Source organism: Danio rerio, chromosome 7 (genome assembly GCF_052040795.2).
Source record: "Danio rerio strain M-AB ecotype USA chromosome 7, GRCz13ab, whole genome shotgun sequence".
Taxonomy (NCBI): domain Eukaryota; kingdom Metazoa; phylum Chordata; class Actinopteri; order Cypriniformes; family Danionidae; genus Danio; species Danio rerio.
In genome coordinates this window covers 1,485,669-1,509,213 of record NC_141027.1, presented here as the reverse complement: position 1 = coordinate 1,509,213, position 23,545 = coordinate 1,485,669, and the positions used below count along the sequence as shown (strand labels likewise).

The window sequence follows — 23,545 nt, the reverse complement described above, 5'->3', positions numbered from 1 at the left end:
AGAATTCCCAGTGGGCCGGTCCATTTTTTGGCTGCAAGGGCCGGTGTCCCTGCACTCTCAGCAGTCACACTTTATTATTTATTTATTTGACCATAGCCTCTTTATTATTCATTATTTTGCTGCAGCTCCGCTCTTTTTATTTATTTTCTTGCAGCCCAGTGAGCAAAATGCAGCCTGCAGGTTATTGATGATGTAACTATCATTCGACCCCAAACAGCAGCACCTCAGTGAATATAGAAACATGGATTCTCCTACCACTGCTATGCTGATGATACCCAGCTATACCTCTCTTTTTATCCTGATGATCCCTCGGTTCCGGCTCGCATCTCAGCCTGCCTGTTGGATATTTCACACTGGATGAAAGATCATCATCTTCAGCTGAACCTCGCAAAAAAAGAAATGCTTGAAGTTTCTGCCAACCCGACTCTACACCATAACTTTTCAATCCAGATGGATGCGGCAACCATTACTGCATCCAAAATGGTGAAAAGCCTTGGAGTAACGATTGATGACCAACTAAACTTCTCTGAGCACATTTCTAGAACTGCTCGATCGTGCAGATTCACACTCTATAACATCAGAAAGATCCGACCCTTCCTATCTGAACATGCAGCTCAACTCCTTGTTCAAGCTCTTGTTCTCTCCAAACTGGACTATCGCAACTCTCTACTAGCCGGGCTTCCAGCTAACTCTATCAAGCCTCTTCAGCTGCTCCAGAATGCAGCAGCACGAGTGGTCTTTAATGAACCTAAAAGAGCACATGTCACTCCGCTGCTCATCCGTTTGCACTGGCTGCCAGTTGCTGCTCGCATCAAATTCAAAGCTCTGATGTTTGCCTACAAAGCGACTTCTGGCCTTGCTCCTTCTTATCTGCTCTCACTTCTGCAGATCTATGTGCCCTCCAGAAACTTGCGTTCTGTGAATGAACGTCGCCTCGTGGTTCCATCCCAAAGAGGGAAGAAATCACTTTCCCGAACTCTCGCATTCAATCTGCCCAGTTGGTGGAATGAACTCCCGAACTGCATCAGAACAGCAGAGTCACTCGCTGTCTTCAAGAAACCACTAAAAACTCAACTATTTAGTCTCCACTACACTTCCTAATCTGCAGTTGCCTCTCTGAATATCACACTCACTGTACCCAAAAAAAAATTACTAATACTTTCTTTCTTAGACTTTACAGACCTGAAGCTTGCCTACAGCACTTCTTCATTGTTGCTCTTATAGTTGTGTAAATTGCTTCCTTGTCCTCATTTGTAAGTCGCTTTGGATAAAAGCGTCGGCTAAATGACTAAATGTAAATGTAAATATAGATCCAAGATGGCCGCCGGGAGTGGTGGTGGTTTGTTGGGCTCCACAGCTGCTCTTTGGCACCAGATATTTTTTACAAATCCTGGTTGGAATTATAAACATTTTTTAACAGTTTTATTCATATAGAATTGAAAATAACTTTCATCCATGGACAAAGTCAGGAATAACAAGCCAAGAAATGAGAAAAGTAGGACATGTCTGCTAGAGCTGTGAACCTACACTGGTCTCACGGTTCGGTTCGGTTACGATTATTATGCTATCGATTTGGTTCAATTCGATATTTCGGTGCATCTAGGTGCATTGACGGTGCTTTTCATACACAGTTTTATATTTTCTTCACAGCAGCAGTTCTTGTATTAAAATGTATGAATATATTTATATATTATTTGTAATACAATTTTGTCATTTAATACAAACACTCAGCTATATAAACTGTACCTTTAAACAAAACGAGCATTTAGCAAATAATATAAACAAATATAAATATCCAGCTCAATTTCTGATCCTTGTCTAGTTCTCTTACACCTCTTTGATTGGTCACACCCTCAACAGAAACGGTTGCGATTGGCTCTTGCGCGCTGCGTTCTCAACAGATGAGTGACACTGAGCGGCAGGCGGCAGCGGCGATCACAGATGATCCATGATAGACACGGTGGAGAAAACTCTGCAGACGCTCATTTCTTTATCCAGAAGTAACGCTGTAAAACAGCCGAGAGGAGAAGAAAAGCCACGCCAGCAGGTCAAATGGGCCACTGTGTGTGTGTGTGTGTGTGTGTGTGCGTGTGTGTGTGTGTGAGAGACAGAGAGAGAGAGAGAGAGAAATGGAGTAGGCTACTTTCATTCTCTCGATCTCAGTGAAATAGGGGCTATTGTTGTATATGTCAGTGAAAGACTGATCCAGCAAACACACACAGTGAAATTGTGCACAGTTTATTAGTTTTAAGTAGTTAAAGCGCTGTAAATACTCGCGATCGCCTCCCTCGCGACAGAGCGCATATGAGGTAAATGACGTCAGTAATAACCGGTTATGATTATTACTGAACCGATACTAAATTGTCCGCGTCTGCATCGCAGTGCACCGAAGAAACAATTAATTTTGACACCCCTAATGTCTGCACATGGCTGATTTGTTTGCTGAACTTGCATTTGCTCTCTTGCTTTACCCTTGATTCCAGCTTTGCTTTCCATCTATGTAATATTATTGAATATTACACCTGCTTAATGAAAATCAGATGATTCACTACATTAATAAATCTGAGAAAACTTGATCAGAAATCTAAAAATGGGAGAAAAAGATTAAGCCATCAATAGAAACAATACTATGGTCAACTGTGGTCCAGTGGTCAGCACGTTGCATTACGACGCTGCTGACCTGGGTTCGAACCTTACCTGAGTAATTATTTATTTTTATTTTTTTTTTGTAAAGACATCTAATACTGTTAGGGTTGTGGAACATTTGAAGTACTAAAGCAGCTGCGTCCTTAAAAAAGATGTGGTAGTGTCATTAGTAACTGAATTGGAAATGACCTTATTTTAATATTGTCAGTCGTGAACTGAGGTGGGCCGGTCTAATGCTTGAAACTCCAGGGCTGAAAAGGAGTCCCACTCCGGCCCTGATGACTGAACATGCATAAAATTACAGATATAATATATCGATTGTCCTCATAACTTTATCAGTTAAGGTCTTCTCACACTGAAGTCCACAAACCTTGCATACCGAAGTGTGTTAATTAATCTGTTGCGAAATTATTCACAGAATAGAGTAGTGAAGATGATTTCGTTGTCTTCTCCCTGCTTCACAAAAGAAAAAGGAAATATTGGGTTCATCCCATATGAAAAATGGAAAACATTGAACCCGATTCAGATTTGTTTCGGAGGCAGTGCATTAATGTAATAATTAATGAGGTAACATAACCAACATTTCTGATTCAGTGTGCAATAACCTATTTGTAGATCTACATGAATTTTCGAGAGTTACGATGGGTTTGGGAAACACAGCCCAGACTATAATGGCCTGCAGGGCTCGAAATTGCAACCATTTTGGTCATATATGCACCCAAAATTTAAGCTATGCGACCTCATAATATATATTGGGAGCATTCGTGCGACTGCATATAATGGTTGCAGTGCGACGTGTTTTTTTTTTTTTTTTCTAAAAACGTGGTAAAATCGCTCTTCCCTGCCGCTATATTGGTTCATATTAGCTGTCAATCACTCAAGACTTTCAGCTTTTGTGACCGCGGGGAATGCAAACGGCTGAAGACTGAAAAGTACACTGAATCTCGATGCGCTGCATGCACTGCGTGTTCAGCCAACACAATCTCACAGCAATTCGTAACATTTTCATACGTTTCCTCGTGAGATCAGGCTGCAACAGCGCAAATGTCCGCTAAAACACCATCGCCAAAGAAGCTCGCCTTTACTGAGTTTAAACTGATGCGGGTTATACCAAAGTACAGTATTGCGCCGGTGGTCATCGGGAGAATCCTGCTCTGCCCCCCTCATATTGGGCCGGCTGACTCGCATGCTTTTCCGCAAACACAGAAAAATGTAATTCAGCACGTAACGAGGCTGAGCATTAAAACAACACGAAGCGAAACCAAAACTTTTATAAGTGAGACTTTTCCTCCTTTCTTTTGTCTGTTCATTCTTGAGGTGTATATTATTTTTCTATTTAATTACTGATGACTGCTTTGCAGCTTTCAGCATTGAACTGAATGATTTATTATATTATTTTGTTTGTTTTGTAGCAGAACTATTATTTATTAAATTGACATGCATATAAAAACATTAGTACAAAATAAATATTACTGCAATGCTTCATTTTTATTTGATGCACACCATACATACATACATACAGATAACTCACATTAAAGCACATTTAAGGCATCATGATGATGAGAAATGTAATTCATTGTTAGTATTATTGACATCATCGTCATCATTAATATTTTATAATTATTGGACATTCGTTTAGGAATTATTGCACAAATATTAAGTCATCACAGCATTAGTTAGATAGTTGTTTCTGTTTTTTGTTAGTCCTAATTAATGTTGTTTTTTTAAATACAACAAATCCCTTCAAATACAGTTTGCAGCGGTGCTCATTCATTTTTAGTGGGTGCTCCTACATTTTTTTTCTGGTGCTCCTAAATATTTAAAGTTGGGAGCACCGGTGCCACCAAGTAAAAAAGTTAATTTGGAGCCCCGGCCTGTATCTGATGTTTTTCCTGATGTGTTTTCAGCTCTTCCTCAGAGACTGTATCGCGGCCGATGATCCCGGTTTGGCCGCCGCTGTGCTGTTTCTGCTGGACCGTCTGCTGTACTGGATGGATGGCTCAGAGGGCCTGCTTAAGGTTGCTAAAGCGTTGCACAAACGTTATCCAGACGTTCCCATCGCTCCTCAGGTCATCATCCGGCAGGCTCGGGTTTACCTGAACACCGGTGAGCTCAGATGCGTTAACACTGCGAGGATCTGTCACAGAAATCTGCAGAAGTATGAAGAGTGACTTTGCAGAGTAGAGCAACTATATGCTGATATACAGTTGAAGTCAGAATTATTCGCCCCCTTGTTTATTTTTTCCTTAATTTCTGTTCAACAGAGAGCAGATTTCTCCAACACATTTCTAATCATAATAGTGTTCATAACTCATCTCTAATCACTGATTTATTTCCTCTCTGTCATGATGACAGTAAATAATATTAGGCTAGATATTCTTCAAGACACTTCTATACAGCTTAAAGTGACATTTAAAGGCTTCACTAGGGTAATTAGGGTAACTAGGCAGGTTAGGGTAAATAGGCAAGTTATTGTATAATGATGGTTTGTTCTGTAGACTATAAAATAGATATCTTAAAGGGGCTAAAAATATTGAGCTTAAAATGATGTTTAAAAAATTAAAAACTGCTTTAATTCTAGCTGAAATAAAACAAATCAGACTTTCTCCAGAAGAACAAATATTATCAGACATACTGTGAACATTTCCTCAATCGGTTCAACATCATTTGGGAAATATTTTAAAAAAGAAACAAAAAATTCTAAGGAGGGCGAATAATTCTGACTTTAACTGTATGTGTGTGCTTTTACACACATTCAACAAATTCCCATCTGTATCAAATGTGATCAAAATAATCATCTGCTTTCATTGTGATCTGGTCCGTCCTGCTTTTAAAGTCTGCATAAACTGGAAGCTGTGACCGATGATTTGATTTGTTTTGTTTCGTATTGTTTAACTAAAGAAAGAAACTCATAAAGCTCATGAAGAATGAGTAAAGGGAGAGTAAATGATGACAGAATTTTCATTTTTGGGTGAACTATCCTTTTAACCGAAATATAATCTATATTAAAAAGTATTTTAATGTTTCATTTATTCACATTTCTTTAATGTTTGCTAAATTATTATTAAATTTTTTTATTTGTTTATTAAACTTTTACAGATATAACAAAGTATTTTTACAGATAAGTTTACAAATTATATTCCCACCCGGGCGACGCAGTGGCGCAGTAGGTAGTGCTGTCGCCTCACAGCAAGAAGGTCGCTGGTTCGAGCCTCGGCTGGCTCAGTTAGCGTTTCTGTGTGGAGTTTGCATGTTCTCCCTGTGTTTGCATGGTTTTTCAGGTGAACTGGGTAGGCTAAATTGTACGTAGTGTATGAGTGTGTGTGGATGTTTCTTAGAAATGGGTTGCAGCTGGAAGGGCATCCGCTGCGTAAAAACGTGCTATACAAGTTGGCGGTTCATTCCGCTGTGGTAACCCCAGATTAATAAAGGGACTAAGCAGAAAGGAAAATGAATGAATGAATATTCCCACCCCTACCCTCTACACAAAGCTAAATTATTTTAATAGTAAGTTAAGACGCAGGTTTTCCATTAAAATCCACAATAGGAAGTGGAAGAATGGCTATAAATAAATCTTACGCTGATATATGTATGTGTTTACACACACTCAACAAATTTCCATCTGTAATCAGTTGTGACCAAACTAATCTCTCTTTATTTATTTATTTGAGTGTGATTGTCTGTTCTCATTGTGATGCAGGTAAACTGAGGAAGGCAGAGTTCATTCTCAGCAGTCTGATCAAAAATAATGCGTCCACAGGTACTGTTCCCTTTCATTGCTTTACATGCGAATATAGCTCAATGCCGTGTCTGTGCTGTGACTGTAATGCTGTTCTGCAGGCTGCTGGTCGTATCAGAAGGCCAGTGATCAGACTCTGGTGCAGGCCGTCTGCCTGCAGGTGCGTGGACAGGTGCTGCAGACGCTGGGTGAGGAACAGAAGAGCGCAAACGCATGACAAGAGTGTCATCAACCCTGAACTGTCTAAACTAGCATTCTCTTCGGCTTAGTCCCTTTATTTATCAGGGGTCGCCACAGCGGAATGAACTGACAACTATTCCAGCATATGTTTTATACAGTGGATGCCCTTCCAGCTTCAATCCAGTACTGGGAAACATTTATACACACTCATTCACACACACACACACACTCATAGACTACGGCCAGTTTAGCTTATTCAATTCCCCTATAGACAAACTCTACTCAGAAATGCCAACTGAACCAGCCGGGACTTGAACCAGAGGCTTTCTTGCTCTGAGGCAACAGTGCTAACCACTGAGCCACCATGCCACCCCCACACCAAGCTCAATAACAATTAAATGATGATAAATACGTCGTTTTTAAAATGGTTCTGAATGTAAAACATTAGCCGAGTTCAGCCCACAGCTACAACCATAAACATGTAGAGAAACAATAACGTTGGGATCACGTTTAGAATAATAACAGATAATACACCATTTAAACATTACACACTGTGTTTTAAAAAATGTAAAACGTTTAGCACACTTAACGTTTTCTTTAGGTGAAAAATGGGCTTTATGCACATCAAGTTTGTGCTCTAGTTTACACGAGCTGGATTCACTGGTCAGATGCACTAATAGCACACTGAGGACATCTACTGGTTACAGGAGAATAATGCAAGAAGAAAAAAGATTGATGATATGTTTTGTTGTCTTGGTAATGTCAAGTTGTCATGACAAAGACAAAAACCGGTTGGGATGTATTTGTTTATGTCAGGTTGTCATAACAATGTCATATTTGCATTTAAAATGACACAACTGACTGAATGACAGTTGTCATGAGCGTGCATAAAATCTCAGTCACAACATGATTATAAAGTTTTCCCGACAGTCTTATGAACACCCCTTAAACTAAAGTGTTGAATAATGTAATATAAAATGTGCGTCTGTAGGTTTGTGGCTGGAATCTGCAGAGCTCTTATGGGCGTCTGTCATCGGCTTTTACACTCTTCCACAGCCTGATAAAAAGGTCAGAGTAACACACATTTGCATTATATAACATATTATAATCACATCAGACTGTGTTTTTGCTGGTGTGTTGTCTAGAACTCTTGAATATCAGCATTTGTTGTTGTTTTCAGGGCATTGGAACGTCTCTCGGGCTTCTGGCTAACATACTGACCTCCATGAATGAGCGAGACTTCACGGCGCTCCAGAATAAACCACATATTAAACTGGTAATTAGGTCTGAATGTTGGCTGGGTAGTAGTGGATTACATCCAAGGATTCCATATTCAGATTAGATTAAACTACTTTTTAAATTACTTGTAATCAGATTACAGTTACTTTTTAATGGATTGCATATTATTTCCGGAATGGCAGTAAGTTTTTCACAATAAATCGATTCTTTAATAAGTAATCTAAATGGAATACGAAAGGAGTTTGATTTCATTTTCACAAAAGTAATCTAAATGTAATCCAAAAGCAGTAGGATTACATTACTACAAAAATAAAATAAATGTAATCCAAAAGTAGTCATATTACATCACAACAAAAGTAATCTAAATGTAATCCAAAAGCAGTCCGATTACATTTTCACAAAAGTAATCTAAATGTAATCCAAAAGGAGTCCGATTACATTTTCACAAAAGTAATCTAAATGTAATCCGAAAGGAGTCTGATTACATTTTCACAAAAGTAATCTAAATGTAATCCAAAAGCAGTACGATTACATTACTACAAAAATAATATAAATGTAATCCAAAAGTAGTCATATTACATCACAACAAAAGTAATCTAAATGTAATCCAAAAGGAGTCTGATTATATTTTCACAAAAGTAATTTAAATGTAATCCAAAAGGAGTCTGATTGCATTACCATAATTAAAATCTAATTTAGTCCAAAAGTGGTGAGATTACATTATCACAGAAGTAATCTAAATGTAGGCAGATAACGTCAAAGCAAAATTAATCTAAATGTAGTCCAATGATATCACAACAAAAGTAATCCAGGGTAATCCAAAAGCAGTCCGATTTTGTTACCCTAAATATAATCTAATTGTAATCCCAAAGTAGTCAGATTACATTATCATAAAAGAAATCTAAATGTAATTCAAAAGTAGTATGGTTGCAAAACCATAACAAAAATCTAATTGTAATGCAAAAGTAGGCAGATTACATTATCACAAAAGTAATCCAAATGAAATCTAAATGTTGTCAGATTATATCATAACAAAAGTAATCCAAAATTTGTCCGATTAGATTACCACAAAAATAATCTAAATGTTACCAAAAGTATTTAGATTACATCCCAACAAAAGTAATCTAATGTTATCAAAAAGTAGTTTGATTGCATTATCATAACTGTAATCTAATTATAATCCAAAAGTTGTCAGATTACATTACTACAAAAGTAATCTAAATGTAATCCAAAAGCATTAAGATTACATTACTACAAAAGTAATTTAAATGTAATCCAAAAGTAGTAAGATTACATTACTACAAAAAGAATATAAATGTAATTCAAAAGTAGTCAAATTACATCTCAACAAAAGTAATCTAAATGTAATTCAAAAGTAATCAGACTACATCTTAACAAAAGTAATCTAAATGTAATTCAAAAGTAATCAGATTACATCTTAACAAAAGTAATCTAAATGTAATTCAAAAGTAATCAGACTACATCTTAACAAAAGTAATCTAAATGTAATTCAAAAGTAATCAGATTACATCTTAACAAAAGTAATCTAAATGTAATTCAAAAGTAATCAGATTACATCTTAACAAAAGTAATCTAAATGTAATTCAAAAGTAATCAGACTACATCTTAACAAAAGTAATCTAAATGTAATTCAAAAGTAATCAGATTACATCTTAACAAAAGTAATCTAAATGTAATTCAAAAGTAATCAGATTACATCTCAACAAAAGTAATCTAAATTTAATTCAAATGTTGTCGGCGTAGGAGTAGAAGTGTGATACCTAACGTAATCTAGTTATAATCCAAAAGATGTCAGACTACATTATCGCCAAAGTAATCTGATTTAAATGATTTATATATTACCCAAAAAGTAATCGGATTACTTTACCACACTATTAATCTAAGTGTAATCCATAGTAGAGATGCGCGGATGGCGGTTACAGCCGCGGAATCCGCGGATAAACCGCGGATCGGGCGGATGATGTGACAAAAAATAAAATTTTAATTAAATTCGGGCGGGTGGTGGGCGGTTGTACTGTTTTTGTACACATAGCTGGCGCACCAACGAAAAAGAGAGCTGAGCTCCATTGACTTGCACGTTTGAATTAACTGCATGTCATTAAATTCATTCCCTATTTTCTAATAATCAATAAAGAAACATTCATTTAATAATAAAAAGGAATAAGCCATTCAAATTAAGAGCTCAGTCAGCATATGGCGGGCGGGTGCGGTTTTAAATTTTGGTCGAAAATGTTAGTGCGGATGGATGGCGGACGGATGAGGAGTTTTGTAATGCGGTTGCAGATGAAACAATAGCCCATCCGCGCATCTCTAATCCATAGGTAGTCAGATTACATCACAACAAAAGTAAAAAAGTAAAAGTAATAATAGGTAATCTAAATGTAATCCAAAAATAGTTTGATTGCATTACCCTAATTGTAATCTTATTGTTATTCAAATGTTGTCAGATTGCTCTACCATAATGTAATGCAATTATAATCCAAAAGTTGACAGATAACATTATCACAAAAGTAATCTAACTGTAATCCAAAAATAGTCAGGTTACATTACAACAAAAGTAGCTAAACGTAATCCAAAAGTAGTAAGATAACATCATAATAAAAGTAATCTAAATGTAATCCAAATGTAGTCAGATTACATCATAAATGTGTAATCTAAGAAAATATATCACTGACTACTCATTTTGTGAGTAATTTGTAATCGGTAACAGATTAATAACTAATCCGCCCAGCTCTTCTCTGTTTTTCTCTGGTCAGAGTTTTCTCGGAGAGACTCGCCATCGTCTGCTTTCTGCGGCACAGGCGGCCAAAATGGCGGTTGTCTTAAGTCAATATGGATCTCTGTATGTTCTGACCAATGTGGTGAGTGTACTGTTTCTGAATGAACAGAATCATAATTCCGTAAACACACTTTAATTGGAGCTGCATTGAAGCATCACTTTTTCAGTAAATAGAATTTATAATGTATAGCATAAAAATAAGCTTTACAAAAAACTCAAAAGATCAAAATTAGAATTTATAAGATGATGTTTTAAATTATAACATGCTAGTAAATCATTAATATACGATTAAAAAGTCAAAATTCTGGGAAAAAATCTTAATTGTCACAAATGATCAATGTATTCTGTAATTTGAATGTTTTTTTAGTAAGATCTGTGTTGATTTCTGATAACGCAGTGTATATTTAAATTGTATATTCACTTTATTTTAATATATGAAAGGTATGTAATGTGAAGAGATGCATCTACCAGTTTAACCAGTTATGCTTGCTACAAGAGATGATAAGAATTCCAAAACTTTATATCAGGTTTATGTAGATGCATTTATCTCTTTATTTCTTTCTTCTAATGCTCTGTTGTAGGTGGCACGGGGGATTTGTTTACTGTCTTACAGTTTCTCTAGAAAATGTCCAACTAGCGATCAGCATAAGTATATGGCTTTGGCTAAAGAGGCCTTTGAGATCGGTTTGTTGACCAAGACTGCAGCAGACGCGGTCACCAGTAAACTGGAGCTGCACACGTTCCTCAAAGCTGCATACAGTTTAACTGCAACTCACCGATGGATGAGCGGACCATCAGACAACGTCATCACTGCAACGGGCGTCTGTAGACAGGCTTTGACTTTATTTGTCCACTACTGCAATACAAGCGATTCCTCTTTGTGTGCTGTGATAATGGAGAAAATACAACAGATTAAGACGTTGTTGAACGTGAACCCTTTTCATAATTCAGATCCACACTCCTTTATTCCAGACAGCTACCGTTCCATGCAGATCAAGCCTGTTTTGTTTACACCAGATGATTTTGAGAAGACGTTGGACGTTTTTGAAAAGCACCACAAGACTGTTTGCGAGGCATTAACAAATGATACTCGAGTTACATCCTCGACTCATGCACAGTGTATAACTGCATTTCAGACAAACACAGAGGTTCTGACTACAGAGGTTTCCACATGCCGTCATTCTCATGCAGATTCCATCAAGCAGACTCGATCTAATAGCAAAAAGGTTGGTCAAAACTCTCACAACACATGCAGTTCTGGCTCTTATGAGCCTCTTGATGACTGTAGTGATGGAGGTCGAGCAGCAAACATTGTCGATCCAAGGAATCAAAGTAATACTTCCAATGCCTTTAGATACAACAAAGGTAACCAAAGTCAGCCCCAACCCATGCACTCGGAAGCCGGAACATCAGAAAGCCGAAGAAGAAACTATTGGAAGTATCAGGGAGCAAGAACATCTTCAAGTTCTTACAGCAATTCCTCTTCATGGGAAATTGTATCAGGACGATCTCAAAGCAGCATAGAAACTGAGGAGGATGCAGGTGATCCTTTACATAACATCAATAGGGATACACAATTTGATGAACCCAACAGTGTTAGACCCAACAAGGGGATCCAAAATCAATCCCAACCAATGCAAGAGCCAGCCACAGCTGAAGACATTGAAGATGAGACCCAGAATACGTCAAGAACCCAACGAATAGATGTTCCAAAGAAACTGGAAGTAAGAACACTTTCCAGTTCCTTTGGGAGCCGCACTTCATGGGAGCATCTATCAGGACAATCTCAAAGCAGCATAGAAACAGAGGACGACATTGTAGATCCCTCACTAAATGCCAACAAAGTTGATGCCGATGCAGAGAGTGGTGTTTCTAACATCCTTAGACACAACAAAGGGATTCAAAGTCAATTCCAGCCAATTAATGAACCTGCCACAACTGAAGATGTTGAAGACGAGACACCAAATACATCTTCTACTCAACCGAGAGGTGGCTACATTAGACACAACAAACGGATCCAAAGACAGTCCCAAACAATGAAAGAGCCCATCCTAACAGAAGAAGTAGAAGATGAACCATCGAATACATCATCCACCCATCAGAATGATACCAAGAACCTGGGAGCAAGAGTGTCTTTAAGTTCTTGCAGCAGTAGCTCTTCATGGAATTGTGTATTGGGACAATCTCAAAGTAGCATAGAAACTGAGGAGGACGCAATAGATCCATCACAGAACATCAACAAAATCAATCCCAGTGCAGAGGGTGGTGGCTCCAACAGCCTTAGACACAACAAAGGCATCCAAAGTCAATCTCAACCAATGAAAGGGCCAATATTAACTGAAGATGAACAACCACATACATCAGATAATGCGGATTCTTCACAAAATGTCAGCAAAATCAATGCTAAATCGATTGGTGACTCCAATGCCATTAGACTCAACAAAGGGATCCAAAGTCTGCCTATAGCTGATGATATGTCAAGAACCCAATGTATAGATGTTCGCAAGAAACGGGAACCAAGATCATTTTCCAGTTCTGTCGGGAGCCGCTCGTCATGGGAGCATCTTTCAGGACAATCCCAAAGCAGCATAGAAACAGAGGACGACATCGCAGATCCCTCAGAAAATGTCAACATAACCAACCCCAGTGCAAAAACTGGTGACTCCAACACTGTTAGACACAACAAAGCAGCCCAAAGTCCATCCCAGCCAATGAATGAACCCATCTTTACTGAGGATATTGAGGATGAACTACCAAATACATCAGACCCTACATTAAACATCAACAAAATCAATCCCAGTGGAAAGATTGGTGATTCCAACACGATTAGACACAACAAAAGGATCCGAATTCAATCCCAACCAATGAAAGAGCACATTTTAACAGAGGATGTTGAAGATGAGACACCAAATACATCAACTGCACAACAGAAAGACATTAGGAATAACCTGGGACCAAGAACATCTTCAAGTTCCTTCAGCAGTCACTTTTCTTGGGAATGTGTAAAGGGACAGTCTCAAAGTAGCATAGAAACTGAGGACGATGCTATAGGAATCAATCCTAACCACAGTGAGATGAATAATGATGCAAATCTTGGTAGAAGCCCTTCGTTTTCCCTGTGCAACAGCTCTGAATTGCAAGCATCTTTTCAAAAACTGCCCAAAAGCCCCATTGCTGATGCTGAATGTCTAGAGTTGATGCGTAAAAAGGAAAGAAGGGAGGAGAGTGATAAAGCATTTCCACTTAAGGTCTCGGACAATATTCGTAAATCTCAGAATACCACAAGTGACTCATTTGAGGAGCTGGGATTTGAAGATCTGTCTTTACTCAACAACCATCAGAAAACGAGGAGCTCCATCAAACCTTCCTCTACCGGAGGGGATGCACCGCCATGCACCAGCTGTTTTGAGAACTGCATCATGGGAAGTGAAGTTCTGACCGAGCTGGACTACAGATCTCTGTTGGCTGGAGTTTGCCACCGATGCCTTGTAGAGCGGCTGCCAAATAAACCGCTGAAGCCCCTGGAGAAAGGACAGCAGCAGAAGGCCTACGGTAAGACATGCTGGAGGATGAGCCTAACAGATGTTAGACCTTGTTCAAACCTCTTAAGATGCATTTTCAGCAATTCTGATCACAGGAAGAGGTGTAAATGTTACTTATTGTAAATGACACGCTTCCAATGTGTAATTTACCAACTCGCATTGTTATTCTTAAAGGGCCATGAAAGCCTAAATTACAACTTTTGAGATGTTGTCAGATATAAATGTGTGGCACTTTGATAAAAACACTATTAAGACACATACTGTATATTTCACTATAGAGTGAAAAGTGGTTATTTTTGTGAAGTTTCACAAACTAATTTCGAGAGGAGCACGTGATATGATTGACTGCAGCTGGTCTCTAATCTACCATCATTAGTTAGCCAATCAGATTAATCCAAACTCACTATAAGTAACCTAGCCAAAAACTATGTTTTCCGAAGAAACCCCCCATCCACCCCTTCTCCACCTCTCGAGAGCTCTCGAGAACCAGCTGATCTCGTACTCCCTTTACATGCTCTATTGACCAGGCGGGAGCCCTGGGCTCAATTATCTCAGAGTTCAGGGTTCTCTCCAGGGTTCTCTAAACATTGTTTAGAGCAAATTCGCTCTGGTCCTACGTGCACTCAAATGCTGTCATGCGGCACGTCACTTTCATTTCCATTTCCAAACTGCTCACTGATGGGACATTTAATCGCAGGGAGCCTTGTTTTAATACATGTACATACATTAAACATATGCAAAGTAAGTTCAGAGAGTAAATAAAGGTATTTGGGAAATGTAAAACACAATTTTTAAATTTAAATGCAAATCCATGCTTTCTATATGTGCATTGAACCGTGGAGGTTGTACCGAAAGGTTCAATATTATATTAAGTATTGCGGCATCCCTAGTTCACACCTTTAAAGCAATCTGGCCAATGTGTTCAACCTTTAGAAGCGGTCAAAAGTGGCCAAAAAAAGTGGCTCAAAAGGTTTCACAACATTCTTGGCGTTGTTTACTTGTGATGGTGTCAATGAAAATGCATCTGAATAGCGTTTCCACTGCCAAAAGGGTACCAGGGGTATGACAGAAAGTTGCAATCAAGGTCATTCTTGCTGAAGGAAATGTCAAAGTAAAGCTGTACGGGTCGTTCACATATCATATTATACACATAAATACTGTATAAATGTTCATTAAGCTTTCTATGAACATGATTTGATTATAACTGCAGATCAATTATCTGAAATAGCCTACTGTAAATAAATATAAATGCAATAAATAAATAAATGAATTTATATATGAACACACACAGACCCTTACAGACTCAGATATGAGACCAATTACAGTAAAACTACACACAGCAGACATTTAGTCCTTGGCTTCAAAAACAACACGAAATATAGCTCACAGTCAGAGCAAACCTCTCATCTGTGTCTGTAATCTTCAGCAGCACATGTAGCCTCTGTAAGAGAATAATCCCGTCAGTCATAACAGTCCAGAAGCTGATGATAATAGTTAAACACTGCAGTGTGTTCATCTTTATGAGTTGCTGAATAAATCATTTTCTCCTTTGTTTCGTTGCGCTTCACTCTCACGTTTGTCTATTTCTGAAAGGATCAGATGTCAGATGCACTTCAATAATTACGCACACGTTATCATCATCAGCTCAAGAAGTTCCAAATTTTAAATATAGGCGCGCAACGAGCTCCCTGGAGAAAGTGAAACCGCTCGCGATTTAGAAGGCCTCGTAAACAACAACAGGACACGGCACATTCTGCTCTTCTTTGTTTTGTGCCTGTTAATCATAACGAGACGACAAGCTGACCATGGCTCATTATTATATGTATATATTACTACAGTGTAATGTCTTGGCTTTGTATTTAAAAATGGCGCTTTCTTTGTTTTTGTTCTCTTAGCTTGTGTCCGCGCGAGTGACGCAAGTCTGTAAACAATAGCATTCAGCGCCCTATTTTGGTACCCTTTTGTCATGCTAGGTACCCTTAAGAAAAGGTACCCAAAAAGTGGTACGGTTTGCTTTTTGGTACCATTTGACAGTGAAATGGCCATACAAGTGTACCGTACCTTACCACTCTGTGGAAATAGGCCAAAAGAGCAGTTCTTGATCTGATCTGGCAGACGCTGTTGTCCTGAAGTACTCGAAGGCCTCAGACGAGTGGATGGGCTGCGAGACCAGTGTTTATATTGGGGAGCCGATGGGAGCCCAGGGCCAGCAGAGGAGAGCCATACAACTGCAATACCTGCACCAGGAGCAGCTGCTCAGCAGGTAAAACATCTGCATCGGCATGATTCATCAGTACAGTTAGGCAGAATCTACATCTAATCTACATCAATGTTGTGATTGACCAATCAGAATCAAGTATTCCAGAGGGTCATGAAATGACAATCAGTATTGTAATGCTCTACTAATAATGTATGACATTTACACGTGTATAATCATCAGCTATGTAGGGAAGGAGTATCTGAAGGAGAAAGGGCTCCATGCTCATCTTGATGACGTGGAGAGACAGATGACGGCTCAATACTATGTAAATGAGTTCAATAAATGCCTGTATGATAATAACGTCACCACCCAGATCTTCTTCATCCCCTCCGAAGTGCTGCTGGTAGGACTAATTCAATAATGATTATCATGATGACGATAATGTTGATTATTATTATTATGCACAGGATAATAGTATTAATAATAATTCATATTAATACCATTAATAGTAATATATATATATATATATATATATATATATATATATATATATATATATATATATATATATATATATATATATATATATATATATATATATATATAGTGCATATAGCATATGATGCTTTATGAGAAAGCTATTTCCTACATAAAACGAGTGTGAAGAACTGAGTGGAGTTGTTGTTTCAGGTTATGGAGAATAAACGTATCGTGACGTGTTTATCCGCGGAGCCGTACATGTCTGGGACATTTGTCAAGCTCACCAACAACACTAATAAAACACAAATGAAGTATGATGCAACGAAGTATGGCATTGCGTTTGGTCACTTCACCTATGAGTTCTCCAATCATCAGGAGGTGGTGGTGGATCTACAAGGTGAGATTTCTGAGATTTAAAGTTGTATTTTACTTGAAGAGCAGCTCCTGTGGTGTTAAAAAGTCCTAATATTGTGTACAGTCTCCTTTGATGTCTTATAAAGTGTCTTAATATTGAGTTGAGTGTCTTAATATTGTCAGCCTCATTCTCCTATATTCCTTTATAAAGTGGCTTAATATTGTGTCGAGTCTCATACGATGCGTTTTAAAGTGTCCTAATATTGTGTCGAGCCTTCTACGATGTGTTATAAAGGGTTTTAATATTGTGTCGAGTCTCATACGATGCGTTATAAAGTGTCCTAATATTGTGTCGAGTCTCCTACGATGCGTTATAAAGTGTCCTAATATTGTGTCGAGTCTCCTATGATGCGTTATAAAGTGTCTTAATATTATGTCGAGCCTCCTACGATGTGTTATAAAGTGTCCTAATATTGTGTCGAGTCTCCTATGATGCGTTATAAAGGGTTTTAATATTGTGTCGAGTCTCATACGATGCGTTATAAAGTGTCCTAATATTGTGTCGAGTCTCCTACGATGCGTTATAAAGTGTCCTAATATTGTGTCGAGTCTCCTACGATGCGTTATAAAGTGTCCTAATATTGTGTCGAGCCTCCTACGATGTGTTATAAAGGGTTTTAATATTGTGTCGAGTCTCATACGATGCGTTATAAAGTGTCCTAATATTGTGTCGAGTCTCCTACGATGCGTTATAAAGTGTCCTAATATTGTGTCGAGTCTCCTATGATACGTTATAAAGTGTCCCAATATTGTGTCGAGCCTCCTACGATGTGTTATAAAGTGTTTTAATATTGTGTCGAGTCTCCTACGATGTGTTATAAAGTGTTTTAATATTGTGTCGAGTCTCATACGATGCGTTTTAAAGTGTCCTAATATTGTGTCGAGCCTTCTACGATGTGTTATAAAGTGTCCCAATATTGTGTCGAGTCTCATACGATGCGTTATAAAGACTTTTATATTGTGTCAAGTCTTCTAAGATCCGTTATAAAGTGTCTAAATATTGTGTTGAGTCTCTTACGATGCGTTATAAAGTTTTTTAAATATTATGTCGAGTCTCCTATGATGTGTGATAAAGTGTTTTAATATTGTGTCGAGTCTCCTAAGATGCGTTATAAAGTGTTTTAATATTGTGTCGAGTCTCCTAAGATGCGTTATAAAGTGTTTTAATATTATGTCGAGTCTCCTAATATTAAAACACTTTATAACGCATCTTAGGAGACTCGACACAATATTAAAACACTATCACACATCATAGGAGACTCGACATAATATTAAAAAACTTTATAACGCATCGTAAGAGACTCGACACAATATTAAAACACTTTATAACGCATCTTGTGTCGAGTCTCTTACGATGCGTTATAAGTGTTTTAATATTATTTCGAGTCTCCTATGATGTGTGATAAAGTGTTTTAATATTGTCTCGAGTCTCCTGCGATGCGTTATAAAGTGTTTTAATATTGTGTCGAGTCTCTTACGATGCGTTATAAAGTTTTTTTAATATTATGTCGAGTCTCCTATGATGTGTGATAAAGTGTTTTAATATTGTGTCGAGTCTCCTAAGTTGCGTTAAAAAGTGTTTTAATATTGTCGAGTCTCCTAAGATGCATTATAAAGTGTTTTAATATTGTGTCGATTCTCCTACGATGCGTTATAAAGTGTTTTAATATTATTTCAAGTCTCCTAAGATGCATTATAAAGTGTTTTAGGATTATGTTGAGTTTCCTATGATGCATTATAAAGTGACTTAATATTGTGTTGAATCTCTTACGATGCATTATAAATGACTTAATATTATGTTGAGTCTCTTACAATGCGTTATAAAGTGTTTTAATATTATGTCGAGTCTCCTAAGATGCGTTATAAAGTGTTTTAATATTATGTCGAGTCTCCTAAGATGCGTTATAAAGTGTTTTAATATTATGTCGAGTCTCCTAAGATGCGGTATAAAGTGTTTTAATATTATTTCAAGTCTCCTATGATGCATTATAAAGTGTCTTAATATTGTGTTGAATCTCCTATGATGCGTTATATTATTTTAGTATTTTGTCCAGTCTCCTACAATGTGTTATAAAGTATCTTAATCTTGTGTCGAGTCTCCTCTGATGCGTTAAAAGTGTCTTAATTTTGTGTAGCTCCCCTTTAATGTTGTTTCTGTACTCAGGGTGGATCACGGCCAACGGCAAGGGCTTGACGTACCTGACGGACCCACAGATTCACTCGCTGATCCGCCTGAAGTCCAGCCGCTCTCAGCAGACGGGCATCAATAACTTCATCAGACACCAGCATGGAGAACAGTGTAATGAAATCTGCAGAGCTGCTGGGCTCACACACATTACAGCTGCAGGACAGAATTCAGCATTGTAGCTGTAAAGCTGTAGCAGTGTTTCCATCCACCTATTACTATGCACATTTTGATTTTTGCATTAAATAATGCTCAATGGAAATGCAGAGATGTGCATCAGTTTTGAAAATGCACATATAAGAATGTATGCACATGACTGAGTAGGATAAACTACTTTAATCGCTGTGGTTTCTGCTGGTCAGATGATTTGACGGATATAAATGTGTGTGTATGAGGGTGTTTGCATCATTAATGTTGGTCTGCAGCTCTCCATGTTTGCAGCTCTCCAATGTTGCAGATGTGAATTGTTGTTGTGCTGACTGTAAAAGGCCTCAGTCTTCCATCAGTCCGTCATCACAGTGCTTCAGTATTATTCTTCTTTAATTATTATTCACTCCAGAACTGTCTTGAGCATCAGTCTGCGCTCCCGTCTCACACTTCCAGAAGCCACCGCATGCACCGCGTTCATTGCGTTCAGTCTTGCGCCCCATTCACACGGGGCGTCAGCGTCAGCGCTTCCCATTTATTTTGAATAGGTGACGTCAGGCGTTGCCGATATGCATTGTGGATCCGTCGGAGCCGCTTCAGAGGCGTTGCTCGCTGCAAAAGTTGGGACCAGCTCAACTTTTCAAACGCCGATGGAAGTGTCAGCAAATCAGATCACTGTATGCAAATGCACCAGCTAGACAGTGGCCTTTTGCTGACTGAATTTCATTGGCTGACGCTGCTATGACGATCGCTTCAGCCCTAACTTCAGACACGCCTTCAGTCAAGCCTTGACACTGAACACTATAAATCTAATTCACATATTAAAATGGAAACACAGCTAGTGTCTAAACAGACCCTGATTATTACAGTGCTCAGCATAAATGAGCACACGCGCTTTTAATAAATGAATATTTTTATCCGTCTCTCAGTGAAGATAGAGGATGTATTTTGGTATTCAAACAAATCAGTTTTATTAAGCAGTTATATCCATTAAAATAAGAGTTTGCTCTTAAGATAAAACAAATATAAAGAGATTACATTTTAACTCAAACTGGTTTTTGACAGGTTATTTTTTTAATTACATTTTTTATTTTTATTTGTTTAGATATTTTTTTAATATTATTTTTATTAATATTTTTATTGAAACTGTATTTAATATTTTACCCAACATATTAATTTGTGTGTAGTAATGTTTGTTCTGTGATCTTCAGTGTTTTGTCTTTGGTTCTGACTAATCTAATGTATCTGCACACACACATTACTGTAAAGCATCCTGAAGAAGATATTGCTGTAAAAGAGAGATCTGTGAGGGGTAACTCATGATCAACGCTCTATAATAATAATACTGTACAATGACAAAGTGCAATTATGGAAGCGGATCAGTAGTTTAGAGATTGTATATGCAAGATGTCAGTGCAACATGTCAAATGGCAGTGTATAATTTCTTGACATAAAGTTGAACTCTTAATGATTCACCTCCCTTTGATATTTTTATTCTTTTACAAATATTTCCCATGTGAAGTTAAACAGAGTGGAGGACATTTTCACAGTATTGTCTATCCTGTTTTATTTTTCTGGAGAAAGACTTATTTATTTTATTTTAGCTGAAATAAATGCAGTTTTATGTCATAATTATTAGCCCCTTTAAGACATATCTTCATGATTGTCTGCTGAGCAAACCACTGTTGTCATTGTTTGTTGTAACTAATTTAAATTTCATTCATAGATTCATTCTCATTTCATTTTCTTGTCGGCTTAGTCCCTTTATTAATCCGGGGTCGCCACAGCGGAATGAACCGCCAACTTATCCAGCAAGTTTTTACGCAGCGGATGCCCTTCCAGCCGCAACCCATCTCTGGGAAACATCCACACACACATTCACACACACACTCATACACTACGGACAATTTAGCCAACCCAATTCACCTGTACCACATGTGTTTGGACTGTGGGGGAAACCGGAGCACCCGGAGGAAACCCAAGCGAAGGCAGGGAGAACATGCAAACTCCAACTGAGCCGAGGTTGGACCCAGCGACCTTCTTGCTGTAAGGCGACAGCACTACCTACTGCACCACTGCCTCGCCTCATTCATTCTTTTGTCGGCTTAGTCCCTTTATTAATCAGAGGTCGCCACAGCAGAATGAACCGCCAACTTATCCAGCATATGTTTTATGCAGCGGATGCCCTTCCAGCTGGGAAACATCCACACACTCTTGCATTCACACACACTCATACACTACGGCCAATTTAGCTCATCAGTTCCCCTATAGCGCATGTGCTTGGACTGTAGGGGAAACGGGAGCACCCAGCTGGAAACCCACGCCAACATGGGGAGAACATGCAAACTCCTCACAGAAATGCTAACTGACCCAGCCGAGGCTCGAACCAGTGACCTTGCAGTGAGGTGACAGTGCTACCCACTGCGCCACCGTGTTGTCTGCCAATTTAAATTTACATTATATAACTAAAAAACAGTACAAAAGTTACAGATAAACAGATTAAAGTGACTTCTTTGTCCTTGTTTGTGCAACAATCACATAATACAAATCATCATAATATAAAATGGTATAAAAAAGCAGCAAGCATACGAGCACTAACTAATGTGACTGTTTAAGCTAATGTCCGCCACTTCTTTTAATAATTAGATGTATTTTTGGCTATTTTTGAAACAACTATAAACATCGCAGTTATTGAGTACGCCTACTTTTTCAACATTCTGTACTGATTTGAAACTTTATTATGAGTCTATCTGCCATTTGTCCCTTCTCTTTGGTCTAATGGTGAAGTTTGCTCCTCCACTGTCTCCCCTGGCTTGCTTGGTTTGGGATCTGTGGAGCTGTGCATGGATGGATTTGCTCTTGAGTGTTTGGACTCTCAGTAGTGATTATTAAACCACACTGAACTAAACTGAACTTCAGCTCTGAGAACTGGACTGACCGTTTCAGTTTACTATAATCTTCTATGTGAAGCTGCTTTGAGCAGTGTTAAAGCGCTGCAGAAATAAAGATTAATTTAATTGAACTGCTTATTGTTAAGAAAAGAAAGTTGCTAAAACAACTGTGCTGCTGAAAATAATGATGTCATGGTCATGAGCATTACTTTTAATTGATCAGATCCCTTTTGTAGAGACAAATCATTTTAGTAATTCACATAAGTTTCAGATATTTATGTTTTATTCATTCATTCATTAATTTTCAACTGTTTTTCCAAAAGAACCGCAGACTTCCCTATTCAGACACTTCCTCCAGCTCCTCCGGGGGATCCCAAGGTGTTCCCAGGCCAGCCGAGAGACATGGTCCCTCCAGCGTGTCCTGGGTCTTCCCCCAGGCCCTCTCCTGGCGGGACATGCCTGGAACACCTCCCTATGTAGGCGTCCAGGAGGCATCCGAAACAGATGCCAGAGCCACCTCAGCTGACTTCTCTCAGTGTGGAGGAGCAGCGGCTCCACTCCGAGCTCCTCCGGGTGACAGAGCTCCTATTTTTTAATCTGAATGTGTCTGTTACTATTTCATGTGTTGATTTTTTTATATCTTGCTACATGTGTGTATCAGAAACAAAGCTGTACCATGTGTACATGTGTTCATTTGTGCTCAGCACTTAATATTAGTGGAAACTACATGTGTCTTGTTACAAATGTTCATTCATTTTCTTTTCCGCTCAGTCCCTTTATTAATCTGGGGTCGCCACAGAGGAATGAACCTCCAACTTATCCAGCACGTTAATTTACGCAGTGGATGCGCTTCCAGCTGCAACCCATCACTGGGAAACACTCATTCACATACACTACGGACAATTTAGCTCACGCAATTCTCGTTACTAATGTTAATAAAAATAAATAAACTCTTTTTAGTTGCATTTAGTTGCATTGTACTCGTCGTACATGTGTAATGGCAATACAGTTTAATCTAATCTAACGGCAAACTTCTACATGTCACGTGGCCGCAGAGCGGAGTTATCAGACCAATCAGATGC

General features: G+C 38.3%; 2 protein-coding genes across 4 annotated transcripts in view; both read left to right on the top strand.

Moving 5' to 3' along the window:
- The window catches only part of alpk1 (alpha kinase 1), an 859,869-nt gene that overhangs the window by 4,494 nt on the left and 831,830 nt on the right, over positions 1-23,545 (top strand). The window contains exons 4-16 of one of the 3 annotated variants that reach the window (XM_087260150.1): positions 4,554-4,752; positions 6,347-6,406; positions 6,487-6,573; positions 7,557-7,633; positions 7,746-7,841; positions 10,582-10,686; positions 11,186-14,156; positions 16,262-16,409; positions 16,587-16,749; positions 17,037-17,223; positions 19,405-19,564; positions 22,857-23,036; positions 23,235-23,428. In XM_087260150.1, the coding sequence (XP_087116276.1) occupies positions 4,554-4,752; positions 6,347-6,406; positions 6,487-6,573; positions 7,557-7,633; positions 7,746-7,841; positions 10,582-10,686; positions 11,186-14,156; positions 16,262-16,409; positions 16,587-16,749; positions 17,037-17,223; positions 19,405-19,564; positions 22,857-22,989 (4,386 nt within the window). In that variant the 3' untranslated portion in view covers positions 22,990-23,036; positions 23,235-23,428. Of the gene's footprint in view, positions 1-4,553; positions 4,753-6,346; positions 6,407-6,486; positions 6,574-7,556; positions 7,634-7,745; positions 7,842-10,581; positions 10,687-11,185; positions 14,248-16,261; positions 16,410-16,586; positions 16,750-17,036; positions 17,224-19,404; positions 21,048-22,856; positions 23,037-23,234; positions 23,429-23,545 lie in introns of those variants that run through there. The other 2 variants (XM_087260151.1, XM_087260152.1) reach the window with 2 other exon arrangements.
- The window catches only part of drap1 (DR1-associated protein 1 (negative cofactor 2 alpha)), a 660,385-nt gene that overhangs the window by 209,420 nt on the left and 427,420 nt on the right, over positions 1-23,545 (top strand). The window lies entirely within an intron of this gene.